The sequence below is a fragment of the Protopterus annectens genome, chromosome 1.part1 (genome assembly GCF_019279795.1).
Source record: "Protopterus annectens isolate FY-2018-M chromosome 1.part1, PAN1.0, whole genome shotgun sequence".
Taxonomy (NCBI): Eukaryota; Metazoa; Chordata; order Ceratodontiformes; family Protopteridae; genus Protopterus; species Protopterus annectens.
This window is the reverse complement of record NC_056726.1, coordinates 351,994,857-352,009,096: the sequence shown is the minus strand read 5'-3', so window position 1 is coordinate 352,009,096 and position 14,240 is coordinate 351,994,857. Positions and strand designations below refer to the sequence as shown.

Sequence of the window (14,240 nt, the reverse complement as noted above, 5' to 3'; positions counted from 1 at the left end):
AACATCATGTATTCAGCCTCGCCATTTACCTGAAGGTTGCAAGATTCCATAGGTAGGTATTAGGCTATTGGCCCTAGGGCCTATATAATCCTGGCCAAACAGTACCCTGGCTTTCGCCACCCAAGAAAATTATTTTCCTGTGCGCCTGTCGAGAAGAGCCACAGAAATGATCCCTGGGGTAAATTTCCCATCTCCCATCCAATCAAGATTTTTCTTGAAGAGTGCTAATGAGGAGCTTTGATTGACAGACAGGTAGTTTGTTCCAGAGTATGGGAAGTCTCTGGGACAGGAATCAATCCCTCCAGCATATTCTGTTTATTGTGGTGACGAGGTTTAGGTCCCTAGAGTATGTAGCTCAGAGGGATTGGGATTTCTTTAAGTGGAGCATGTCCAACAGCTCTGGGTTTGACAAAGCTTTGTATGTTAGGCAGAGATAGCCGTTAAGTAGGCGATATGCGATGGAGTAAAGCTGGAGTTTGAGACTGTCTGCATAGGGCATCTGTTTGAAGCTGGTAATCCCCTTTGCGAGGTATTTCTGCAGCCTTTCCAGTTGTTGTAGACGTCTTGTGAAGTACATACCAAAAGGGGCACTGAACTCTATAATGGGTCTAATGAGTGACGAGTAGAAGGGAACAAAGACCTTTTTCCTTGATGAGAAAGCTTTTGTGATGCAGTGTGCCACACAGGATTTCCTGACTACTGTGGAGATGCGATTATCAAAGGAGAGACTACAGTCCACCTGTGTCCCAAGGTCTCTTATCACACCTTCGGTGTTAAGTAGACTACTGCCTATGTGGTAGTTCATTGGTGCAGAGTTTTTACCAAAAGGGATGACAATGCACTTTTTGGCACCGAGATTGAGTCCATGGCTTTGACACCAGGCCTCTGTCTCACTGAGGCCCTTTTGTAGGATGTCCACATCATTAGGAGTTTTGATTACGGCTCCCAGTTTGCAATCATCTGCGAACTTTGTTAGCCAAAGACCTTCTGTGCTAGCCTGTACTTCAGAGAAGTAGAGGACCCAGGACTGAACCCTGTGGTACTCCACTTGTCACTGTTCTGAAGTTGGATTTGGAGTCTGCTACTTTCATAGTGTGGGTTCCGTCAGTGAGCAAGCTGGCAACCCATCTTGTGACATAGGGATTTAAACCTAGTTTAGTGAGTTTATCTATAATTCCAGAGTGGGAGATGGTGTTGAAGGCCTTGGCGAGATCTAGAGAGGCTGTGTGAACCGCCTTACCCTCAACTACAGCTTTGGTGACCACTTCAAAAACTTTCGGGTTTAGGAGACATGATCTGCTTTTTACAAACCTGAACTGGGTACGGTCCAGAGTTCGGAGATGACCAATGTCACTAAGTTCCATGATGATGCGCCCCATAGCCTTGCAGACCAGGCTCGTCAGGCTAATGGAGCAGTACTTCCCAGGGTCTGTGGTGGCTCCCCCTTTGTGTTGTGGGGTAACCATTGCTGTGCACCATTCAGTGGGCACAAAGCCTGAGATGAGGCTATGACTGAACATGGTACTTAGGTGGGGTGCTCATTCGTGTAGAATGCAGCCTGGGATGTTGTCAGGTCCCATAGATGGTTCTTGGCTTTGGAATGAGTGTTTTTTTTTTTTTTTTTACCTGTGCAGCCGTGATTACAGGAACTTTGCATGAGAGGAGGAGAGGGGGTTAAAGTTAGCACTGAACCTATCTGCCAGGATGTTGGGTATATCAGTTGGCTCTGTATAATTAGAGCCATTGTGCTGTAACTCAGAGAAGATCTGAGTGTTGCCACTGAGATTCTTGACATAGCTATAGAATGCTTTGTGGTTGTCTTCAGAATCAGTGGCAATTTTGTTTTCGCAACTAGCTTTGGAGGATTTTATGAGGGATCTCAGCTTCTTACTGAGGCTGACCAGGAAGTTCCTCCAATCATGGGATTTTACTTTTTTGCAACTGTTTCTTTCTTCTGTTGTAGAGTTTTGTTTATGGCAGAGAACCACCAGATTGGCTTCCTTTTTTTTTTTTTTGGAGGATAGCATCTTGGTTCTGATAGGGATTGCATGATCCATGCACTCATGTAAGTGCTTATAAAGTGCATTTATGTAGGATTCAGCAGTCATACCTTTGTCCGTCAGCATGGGTGTCGAAGTTTGCCACTTCTGTATTAAGAAGCGTGAACTGGACTTTGGAGAAATTTTTTACGGTGGTTTCCTTAATGGGGGGTGGGGGTGGAATGTGGATGTGGGTGATTACCTTGTGGTTGGATCTGACCAACAAGAAAATGACCTCTGGTGTGGAACACTGGTTGCCCATGTTGGTAATGACCAAGTCTAGGATATTGCTGCCCCTGGTGGGGGTGTGGATAAGTTGATCCAAGGCGTTGGAATTTATGAATTTCAGAAAACAAGCACAAGAGCTGGTACATGAGTAGTTTTCCCAGTTAATGGTGGGGTAGTTGAAATCACCCATTATTAGGGTGTTAGGTTGTACTCTAATATTTTCCAGTGTATCAAGAAATGAGGAGTGGGAATTTTGGGGCATGGTGGAGGATCTGTAGCAAGCTACAATTTGGATTGTGGTATTACCCAGAGTTAGTTGCACTTGGATAATCTCGAATGCATTATGCAGCGCAACTAGCCTGGAAGTGTGGCTATCCTTAATGAATATGGACACGCCTCCGCCTTTAGTGTTTTGGTCCAGGTTAGGTGGCCAAAAGGTGTGGTATAAATTATAGCCTGGTAATGCAGAGGTGCTCTCTGGAGCCTTGAACCAAGTCTCTGTCACTGCACAGATGTCGATGTTCTCCATTTTAAGGAGTGCCTCGAATTAGTGCATTTTGAGGTTTAGACTTCTAGCATTGAGTAGCATTACCCTCAGATTTTGCTTGCTTGTACCTGTTACGGTGGTGAATTTGTCATTTGAACCTTGCCTAAAAAAGGTGCTAGAGGGGTGGCAAGAGCCTTGGCCAGTATCCGGAATCCCAAGGGCGACAGGTGCAGGCCATCTCTAGCAAAGCATTGTGGTTTGTCGAGCATGTCATCCCAGGCAGACAGATACTGGATCCCCTTAGAGTGACACCAGAAGTTTAGTCAATTGCTTAAGTCAATCACTTTGTCCTTGTACTATGGTATCATTCTAGGTGATGTCAGGATAATACTCAGGGCTAGGGTCATACCTGCCTAGGCTACAAGATCAGGCAGCTCCTCCATGTCTCTTCATGTAGTCCAAGGAGGTATGTCTCAGGGCATTCACACTGACATGGACAATGACAGAGTCATATCTGGTCTTATTGTGGAGTGACCTGAGTGCGTGCATTATGTGGCGGATCCCGGCACCCGACAGGCATTTGACACTTTCTCCTTGTTTAGCCTGGTGAGTGGAACATCAGTGTGCCTGACTATAGAGTCACCTATGACTAGAGTGTTGGGTACGTTCTTATGCCTTATGGGCTGTGGTTGAGTGGCACACTGAGTTTGCGGGCTTTTGGGTTGTGTTGGGGGGGGGGTGGAGGTTGCTTGCGTTTCTGCTTTGGAGCTCCCTGTTGCTTGGGTAGATTTTTATTGAGAGCCTCCGTGAATGTAGGTGTGTGTTTTGTGTTTGTGTGTGTGTTTTGGTTGTGTAGGCTTTGAGGGAATTGGTGATGAGTGTGGTGTGGTTCAAGTGTTGACCTTTTCCTCTTGACTATCTAGTCCAGTCTTGGGTGAAGACAGCTTTGCTTCCAGTTTGGCTATACAAGTGCATCTCTCACAGGTTGCAGTGTTGGGTGGTAGGAGGAGAGGGTTGTCTGTGTACATGAGGCAATTGCTGCATTGCTCCAAGATGCCAAGATTCATCAGGTAGACAGGAGAAAACATTGGGAGCTGACCTTTAGACATGCCTGGATAGGTGCTTATTTAAAAAGTACTAAAATCCGTTTTCCTCTAGACAAGTGAGGAAAGTTGAGAGCTGTAGTAATTTGTAGTTTATTTAGTGTTTATAGTGGTGTTAAATACCTTAAACAGACTAATCAAGTACAGCTCAAATCTAAAGTGCTTTTTAGTCACCAGCTTTGCTTTTTCAGTACTTCTGGCTAAATATTAAACTTGTGCTATTCCAACCAGCTACAGCCAGAGACCACCCCCACTTTCCTTCTACATCAGTTCTATGGGAAATACCACAATTTCGTACATATCCCAAACAAAACTCCTAGGAGTGCCAATTGCTAACATATTTGACATTCATACCTCACAAACAATAAAAAGGTGCCCAAAATGTTATGCATACTATACAGAAGCAAACAATTTCTAACCAATGACACAAAAGGCAAAATCGCTAGAACCCACTTGTTCTCTAGAATCCTTTGTGTCTCTACCATATTCACCAAATTTGAAGAAAACAAATTTGAGCAAACTAGAAGCCTGCTATAATAGAATAGCAACATTTGCCACAGGTTCTACATTAAGATCTCATCACTTTCTAGCCCTAAACTCCTCCCATGGCTTGAACAACCCAATCTCTTACACTATACCAAAGTCATAATGTCACACAGAATACCATACCAGCCTGAATAGACCCCCACTCCTCCAAAATATGCTACAACCATATTCCAATAATTGTGTACTGTGTTCCACTGATAAATTACTACTTCAAATATCCAAAGCCAGTAATACTGCAGGAGACCCACTTTACTCGTATCACATAGCCAAAACCTGGAACACCATCCCACTGGTGGCACAGTGGTGCGGTGGTTAACACATTCACCCCACAGCAAGAGGTTCTCTGGTTAGATTCTCAGCTGGAGTGCCTTCTGTGCGGAGTCTGCATGTCCTTCCTGCATTCACATGGGTTTCCCTCCAGGTACTCCGGTTTCCCCCCACATTCCCAAGACATGTGTCTGGAGAGTCTCTCCCAGGCCTCCGCTGAAGTTTGGCTCGTTCCAAGTTGGGCTTTCCCGGTCAACAAATAAAATAAAAATAATACTATCAGGACTAAAGTAACACTCCACAAAAAAAAAAAAATACTCAAAAAACACTTATACAATAATTGGTTATTTGCCCATGTTCCAGACCTGACTAGCTACCCTACTCGTACCATTGCTTCTGTTATTTCCCCTACTTCTGCATACGACTACTGCTTATTACTTCCTCTATTTAACCTTTTCCTCAAAACATTCTTGTATTCACTTACCCACACACCTATTTCTCCCTTCCTGTTCTGGTCCTCTACTAATTGTCACCTTCGACCTCTATTCCAACATGTATACATTATGCTCAGCTCATCATCTAAGTTAATATTCTCCAATACGCATGTAACAGAATAATTGACCATGTATTTTTTCCAGCTTTCTGAAGGCAACTGTATTATTTGTAGCTATGCAAATTATGATATTGTTCTGTAATTTGTTTTTTGCACCTATCTTACATGTCGTCTTATTACTGTGGAACTTTTCTCCCCGGGCCTCCACTGAAAATGGGTCTTGTGCTCAGTTGAACTTTCCCGGTAACCAAATGTCAAATAATTAGGTATATTCCTCACACACTAAAATAATGCATTACAAATTAACTTACTTTTAAGAGAATCAAATGTACATTATAGGTTCATACTAAACTATCTGCCCTAGGGCATTTATAAGCCTAGCCAGAGTTTGTTTGGCTTTCGCCACCAATTTTAAATTAATTTTGCTATGCCTTTTTCGAGGTTAGTATACTGTGCCTCTGTCTAACAGTGACACAGAAGTGATACCCGGGGTGAACCTACGATCCCCCATCCACTCAAGATTCCTCTTGAAGAGAGTCAATGAGGGACTCTGCCTAACCTGGACTGGGATTTTATTCCAGAGTGAAGGGAGCCTCTGGGTTATGAATCTGTCCCTCCAGCATGTCCTATTTATTTCAGTGCTGAGGTTCAAGTCTCGAGCGTAGCTCGATGGGATTTGGATTTTCTGAAGTGCAGCATGTCCATTAATTCCGGGTTGGACATGGCTTTATACGTCAGGCACAGATCGCCTCTGAGCAGGCAGTATGCCACTGAGTAGAGCTGGAGTTTCTTCAACCGGGCTGCATATGGCATCTGTTTGAGCCCTTTGATCCTCTTGGTGAGGTACTTTTGGGGTCTTTCCAGTTGCTGCAGATGTCTGGTAAGGTACATCCCAAAAGGGCATTGTACTCAATTATGGGCCTGATGAGGGATGAGTAAAGAGGCACAATGACCTCCCCTGATCTAGATGTGAATCCCTTCATGATTAGGTGGGCTATATACAATGTTTTTCTAACCACTTTGGCCATGTGGTTGTCAAATGAGAGATTGCTATCAACTTGGGTCCCCAGGTCCCTAATTACTTCTTCCGTACTTAATGGTTTACCACCTATGTGGTAATTTGTGGGCACTTTGTTTTTGCCAAAGGGGATGACTATACACTTTTTGACGTTTAGCTTGAGGCCATGGCTCTGGCACCAGTTGTCTGTTTCTATGAGGCCCTTTTGGAGGATGCTTGTCTCAGCTGGAGTCGATTATGGCGCCCAGTTTGCAGTCATCTGCGAACTTGGTCAGCCACAGTTCTTCCGTGTTGGCCTGTACCGCCGACAAATATATACCGAACAAGAGAGGTCCCAGGACTGAGCATTGTGGGACGCCACTTGTAACTGGTTTGGAGTCTGACATGGCTCCAGCAATTCTAACCATGTGGGTTCTGTCCTTGAGCCAGTTTGCAACCCATCTAGTGACATAGGGGTTTATATTTAAGCTGGTGAGCTTATCTATAATGCCCGAGTGGGGTATTGTATCGAAGGCTTTTGCGAGGTCCAGGTAGGCTGTGTGGACCACCTTCCCCTCGTCAATGGCCTTGGTGACTGTCTTAAAGAAATCAACCAGGTTTAAGAGGCAGGATCTGCCATGATGATCCTTTCCATAGCTTTGCAGACCAAGCTAGTCAGGCTTATGGGGCGATAGTTTCCAGGATCCGTTGAGGCACCACCTTTGTGGAGAGGGACCACCGTTGTTGTACGCCACACTTTGGGTACATATCCTGTAGTAAGGCTGAGACTGAACAGTAGTTTTATGTTTGGGTTTAGCTCTTCTTGGAGTTCATGTAGGACGCAGCCCGGGACACCATCTGGTCCCATTGATGCTGTGTTTTTTGCTTTGGAGAGGGCGGCTCTTACATGAGCATCTGAGATGTCAGGGGGGCAGCACTCTGCTGGTATAGATATTTGCCCTTTTGGTGGGGAGGGGGGAGAAGTTTGCGCTGAACCTGTCAGCTAGGATGTTGGCAATGTCTGTGGGTTTGGTGTATTTTTTGTCATTTTGGACTAATTCTGAGCATATCTGGGAATTCCCACCCAGGTTCCTAACATAACTAAAGAAAGCCTTGTGATTATCCTTAGTGTCCTGTGCAATTTTTCTCTCGAAGCTGGCCTTAGATGATTTTATGAGTGCTCGTAGTTTTTTGCTAATACTGATCAGAGATGCCTTCCCTTTTTGGGATTTTGCTCTATCATGTAGTAGCTTCCTCTTTCTATTGTATAGTTTGTTTATGGCTGGGGTCCACCAGACAGGACGTCTGCCTTTGGAGGATTGGGTCTTGGTTTTATTTGGGATTGCATGATCCATGCATTCCTGAAGGTGTTCATAGAATGCATTTATAAAGGATTCTGCGGTCTGGGCCATATTTTCCACAGGCCCGGGGGCTTTGAATGATTCCACCTCGGTTTTGAGGAGTGTGAAATTTGCTTTAGAGAAGTTTTTCACTGTGGTTTTCTGGGCAGGGCGTGGGGTCGGGATGTGAATATTTAGTGAGATTAGTTTATGGTCTGATCTTACCAGTGAGGGATACACTTCTGGTCTGGAGCATAGAGTCTCCATTGTTGGTGATGATCAGGTCCAGTATGTTTTCCCCTCTTGTGGGAGTGGTATCAAGTTGTTCCATAGCATTTGAGTTTATAAATTCTAGGCACCTTTGGACTAGGGTGCTGGAGCTAGAGTAATGCTCCCAGTCTATGTTTGGGTAGTTGAAGTCACCTAATATAATGGTGTTTGGAAAGACCTTCATATTTTCCAGTGTTCTCAGGAAGGCCGAGCGGAGTTCCTAGGTTTGGGAGGGTGGTCTGTAGCAGGCTATAAACTGGAAGGCAGTTTTACCCACTGTTAGTTGCACATGGATAGTCTCTGATGCTTCGTGCTGTGCCACCAACCTGGAGGTGTGGGTATCTTTGACGAATATTGATACTCCCCCTGCTTTTGTGGTTTTGGGGCCGAAAAGCATGGTATGAGGTATAACCTGGTAGTGCTGGTGTGCTCTCGGGAGCCTTGAACCAGGTTTCTGTTACTGCACAGATATCAATGTTATCCATGCTAAGGAGAGTTTCGAGTAGTGCATCTTGAGGTTTAGACTTCTGGCGTTGAGTAGCACTACTTTTAGTTTCTTATCCCTTGTGATACCTATGGAGGTGGGTTTGTCTTTTGAGCCTTGCCTAAAAAAGGCACTATGGGGGTAGCAAGAGCCTTTGCCAATATCCGAAAGCCTAGGGGTGATAGGTGCAAGCCGTCCCTAGCGAAGCATTGTGGTTTATCGAGCATATCATCCCAGGCTGAAAGGCATTGGATCCCCTTTGAATGACACCAATACTTAAGCCAATTGTTGAAATTGATCATCTTGTCTTCATATTGTGGCATCATTCTTGGTGAGGGTAAGATGCTACTCAAGGTTAGGGTCATACCGGCCTGGGGTACATGCTCAGAGAGCTCCTCTAGGTCTCTTTTCATGTAGTCCAGGGAGGTACGTCTCAGGTCATTCACACCAGCATGGACAATGACGGAATCATATTTGTACTTGCCTTAGAGTGACCTGAGTGCTTGTGTTATGTGGCGGATCCTAGTGCCCGACAGGCAGCTCACCGTGACCTTCTCCTTGTTCAGCCTGGTGACCGGGACGTCAGTGTGCCTGACGATAGAGTCACCTATCACAAGTGTATCAGGTGTGTTGTTTAGCCTTAAGCGCTTTGACTGTTCGGCACACTGGCTTTGTGAGCTATGTGTTACACGTGTTTTGTTTTGGGGTAGCGGTTGCTTGGGTGTCTGCTTTGGAGATCTCTGCTGCTTAGGCAGATTTTTATTTAGAGCCTCAGAGTATGTTTTTGTGTGTTTATGTGTCTGGTTTGCTGTCGTGGTAGGTCTATGTGAGACTGGAATTGTAGTGAGTGTGGTTTCCTTCTCCTCCTGACTGGTTATGCCAGTACTGAGTTGAGAGAGCTTAGCCTCCAGTTTGGCTATATGGTTGCATCTCTCACGTGTTGGAATTTGTTGGGAGGAGGAGAGGGTTGTCTGTGTACATGAGGCAGTTGTAACATTGCCTCAAGATTCCCAGATTCACCAGCTGGACCTGAGAGGAGATTGACAGCTGACCTTTGGACATGCTAGTATAGTATTGGGAATTCCTTTATAATTGAAAAAAAAGGGCCGATGGGGAACAAGGTACTCAAGGGGAGTTTGTGAGGGTGCAGTGCTTTTAATTTTTTAGTGCTGACTTATATAATTGCTTTAGTGAGCAAGTGCCAGGTAACTTAAATGCAATGTGCTACAGGTAACAAATGCAAAAACGACAAAACAGTAACTTTCATTCAAGTGAAACAAGGAAATGAAAACAGTAAGCAATGCAGATATCACTAGGGATCCACAGAAGCGCTAAAAAGCCGCGTTATAGGTGGAATTAGTGTTTCAGGGAAATAACAAGCAAACAAACAACAAACAATGCTAGATTCAGCAGGCCTGGATCTAGTCTATGCTACAGCAAACAAGGTGTACCAATTTCAGTAAGAAACAGTTCAAATATGCAGGCACTATAAGCCTTTAACCAGAAATTCCCAGCTCAGAAGGGCAGAGTCCAGCCTCTCCTCCCACAAGAGTGCAGACCACAAACCTTCTTAATGTAAAATAACTGGCCTGAAGCCCAAGTGCTTAAACCAGAACTAATACACTTTTAGAACAACAGACACTGAGCCCTCAAATCAGCAGTTCCCAACTTAGAAGGATGTAAGCTAACTGTCCTGCCACCACAGTGCAGGCCACAAACCATCCTAATGTAAAACAACTGGTCTGAAGCCCAAGTGCTTAATCTAGAATACATAGCTACACTTTAATCAACTTTACTACAAGCAGTAATAAAATACAATGAAAACTTTAAAGAATGCCTGGCTTAAGTTATACAAGTTAAACACACAAAGCTAGATTCAGCAGGCCTGGATCTAGTCTATGCTACACAAAATAAGGTGTTTTCAGTAAGAAACAGTTCAAATATGCAGGCACTATAAGCCTTTACTTAACCAGAACCACCAGCTCAGAAGAGTCAGAAGGGCAGATCCAGCCTCTCCTCCACAAAGACCAGAACCACTTAACCCTTTAAAAAAAATTAAGCCTGAAGCCCAAGTGTGCTTTAACCATTAATACACTTTTTTAGAATAACACAGACACTGCCCTCTCAGCAGTTCCCCCAACTTAGAAGGATGTAAGCTACCTGTTGCCACTACAGTGCAGACCACAAACCTTCTTACAACTGGTCTGAAGCCCAAGTGCTTAAACTAAAAGGCTTAGAATGAGTTACACCAAGCAGTAATAAATACAATTGAGTACTTTTAAGATGACGCAAAAGCAAAATAAAGTAGGAAGAAACACAAATACAGTAAAAGCAGATACAATTTTTTTTTTTTGAGTGAGCAAATGAGATGTTCCCAGGACGAGTATCCAAGTGCAAATTTACAAGAGGGGTGGGCAGTTTCAAAGCCACCAAGATTAACACCAAGACAAAAACAGGGAGGGTGGATGGGGACCTACTGAAAAAACAGTCAACTTCCAGCTAGATATTGCTCAATGCAACACAAACAAATTACTTTAAATCGTGTATTATTTGATAAAAGTGCAGATAAAAATTTACTTAACTCCACTTATGCGTTCAGTTGATTGTATGCAGGTTTTAGTTGGCCAAAGCTGACAGTTAAAACCTGTGATTAAAATTACTTTACAGAACACTCGGATTCACTACTTTTGTTCTCAAAACTCTGCTCTATCATGCAGCATGTACAGACAGCTTTATGTATAAAGTTAATTTGTAATCAACTACACTGAATTCAAAGAGATTCTTCACAAAGTCTGCAAGGAATGAACTCTAAGACATAAAACCTCTCCAACAGCCACCCTCTGAAAACAAAAAGGCATAACCAACCTGTAAATTGGGAGCTGGAAGGTCAGATGTCACTAGAGAATGATTAAAATGGTAGAGTGCTACAGCAAATTCTTCATCAGATGAGCCTATATTAAACAAAAAAAAAAATCTTGGCAACAAAATCCTCCAAATTAACTGCAGAACATTTGTGCATGTACATGAATAACGAACCAAGTGTTCAGAGGAATCAGCAACAAGTTACACATTAGCCAAAACAAACTACATCAGCAACGGGGAAAAAAGTACAGCTGTGTGATGCAGTAACTGAGATAAATTACTTAACCATCTTGCTCATGTTTTTCAAACTGCATCCAGTAAAGGCAAACATGGTTTCTTTTAACAATAATGAATAAAAATGCATTTTATTTTTATTTTAATATTACACATTATTGATAATTCTAGAGTTACACGAATAAATTATGGTAAAGTTGCACAACTCAACTAAGTCTTAAATTTTCACTAAAAAGCTGCACAGAAATATTAAGCAGCCTACGCTCAACATCCTACAAGGGATGGAAAACAAAGAAGGTTCAAGTGGAAAGAAATAGAAAGTATGTCAATAAGCACACACAACTCTTCAATCTACCAATAAGGTGAGTTCCTATGCTTCAAAAACTACAGCAGTGCCCCATCTTTAAAATATTACATGAGGCAGAATACAGAGTCACTCATCCAAAAAAATCAAATGGAAGCTCTAACAGGTAACAGGTACAATTGCCACAGCAAAACCACCTTTGGATCATGTATCAAATACTGCTATGCGAACACATGGACTGAAAAGAGGCCTTGAAGTTGCTAAAGAATATGTGGCATCTCCAGTGACAAGGGCCTCTGACTCCACAAAACGTTTCCCTCAGAAATCCTAGGATAATTCAATAAATCCAGTCTGAGCTGACATGGTTTATGTTCACTAAACTCAACTTGACAGCTTTAAAGGGAGGAGGACTGATCAGACATTTAAAAGCTGTGCTTTCGGAGATGAAAAAGCCAGGTAAACCACATGGTCTGGGGAAGACCAAGAAAAACCTAAAATTGATAAAAAGGCATACAGATGTACATACATAAAATATTTAAAAACAGTACTGCAAGCAACCAAGGGAAAAACTAGAAATTACCACTACCTGACTAGCGTGCTGAAGAAGCCACAGCTGAACAGCCTACGCTCAGCTGCTTTTTTTTTCTCTCCAAAGTTCACAGTGCAATCAGAATAAGATCAGGATTTTTTTTTTTACACAGTGAAAAGTCTCAGGTTGAAATTATTATGCCCAAAATAAACCCTAGGGAAGTAAATAACAGCTGAAAGTAAGTACTAGATGCACAAGCACACCCCTCAACTTTTCAGATTTTTGCAGAATATCCAGACTGTGTGTCTCATTTTGGTTTGTTCCTTAAAACTTGTGGTTTTCTGACAAATCACTGAGGATTTGATCACTAAATGATGGCACATTTGAGTTAAAGATTTCTTGTCCTTCGAAAAATGCATGCCAACACAAATCCTGTTATCTCAGTAGCTTTCAAAGTTCGTAAGAGCAACATTTGAAATAGTCGTATTTTGGGGCATTTAAAACAGCCACTATTTTACGCTTTTTCCATTTTCTTTGTGCTAAAAAGGTTTACAGGTATGCACACAAGCACCGATGCTGAAATTAAAAATATAACAGGAAAAAATCACTGACTAACCTAAAGAAAAATGCATGGGTAATTAGGTAAGACCTTGTGTAGAAGAATCCATTACATATCAGAAAATAAAGAGAGCTGACGATACATGAAAACTGATAGAGATGGAACATTATAGTAAGTACATAACTTCATCTAAAGTTGTCAATTTTCATGTTATCCTCACCGGAAGTGACAGTCCCCAGCTACCTTATTTCCTGGGCGGACTAAGGAAGAACATTTCTAATCACCATTGGGCCAAATTATGCTCTAACCCTGGAAAACAGATCCAATTTGTAATGAGTAACAAAGATATGGGGCTTAGCCCATGTTGCTGCTACACGTCATCCAAAGATGCTCCAGCCTGAAAAAAAGCTGATGTAATTACAGCTCTTCTGGAATGAACCTTTGGGAGTTTTTAAAGAGTAAACACCGGATCTGGAATATGTAAAGGAAATGCAGTTAGCCAGCCATTTTGCTAAAGTGACTTTGGGTACAGCTTGTCGCAGTTTGGTATGTCAGTAGATAAAAAGCTGGTCTAATTTTATGAAGTCTTCTGTCCACTTTTGGAAGGAATGAAGGGTTGGGTTCTGAGTGAAACCCTGTCCTTACTTAAGACAAGATACGGAGGTTTAGATGATAGGGCTTGAATCTCTGAAATTATTCTGGCAGAAGTGAGCGCAACTAAAAGAATTGTTTTCCATTAAAGGAACTTATCACAAGCACTGGCAGGTTCAAAAGGTTGTTAAATGACTGCTTGTAATACCAAGTTGAGGTGACATAGTAAAGTAGGGTCTTTGAAGGGAGATCATAACAGAAGAGTACCCGTCAACAAAGACTTACAAAGTTTGCGTGTGGCCACAGAAGAGTCTTTGAAAATAATATGGAAAGTTGGAGATGGCTGCTAATTGAACTTGGATGGTGGAGGCAGAGGCCCAACTATCACAAGGCAATGCCAAGAACTTGAGGATTTCATGAATTGGGGCTGAAAAGGGTTCAATGTCATTCGGCAGTGCCCAATATACAAACTTCCTCCACTTACTAGAATACAGTTTTTGTGTGGAAGGCTTACGAGATGATAGTACTATGCAAACAGGAGAACAGAGCATAAGTTGTCTGGCTACAAATGGAAGTGAAGATACCAAGCTGTCAGTTTAAAATTGTGAATGTCAGGATGGACCATGTCTGTTGGATGGAACAGATTATCTGGAACTGGATCCAGTATCCAAGGCTGTTTGATTAAGTGAGGCCAAAGGAAGGGGAACCAAATCTGTCAAGGCCAAAAGGGGGCTATGAGGATGACTTTGTTCTTCAACCCGATGGCTTTCTGAAAAAATGAGGGAAAAGTTATTGGTGGAAAGGCACAAAGGAAACCGGGGGGCCAATCGTGAACAACATACCTTGG

The 14,240-nt window shown here is 42.9% G+C and overlaps 1 protein-coding gene across 1 annotated transcript in view; it reads right to left on the bottom strand.

The window, feature by feature from the left end:
• Nucleotides 1–14,240, bottom strand: part of UBR4 (ubiquitin protein ligase E3 component n-recognin 4) — a 3,959,899-nt gene that overhangs the window by 3,558,674 nt on the left and 386,985 nt on the right. Inside the window, 1 exon segment of the mRNA XM_044087073.1 lies at nt 11,180–11,265. Within this exon segment, the coding sequence (XP_043943008.1) occupies nt 11,180–11,265 (86 nt within the window).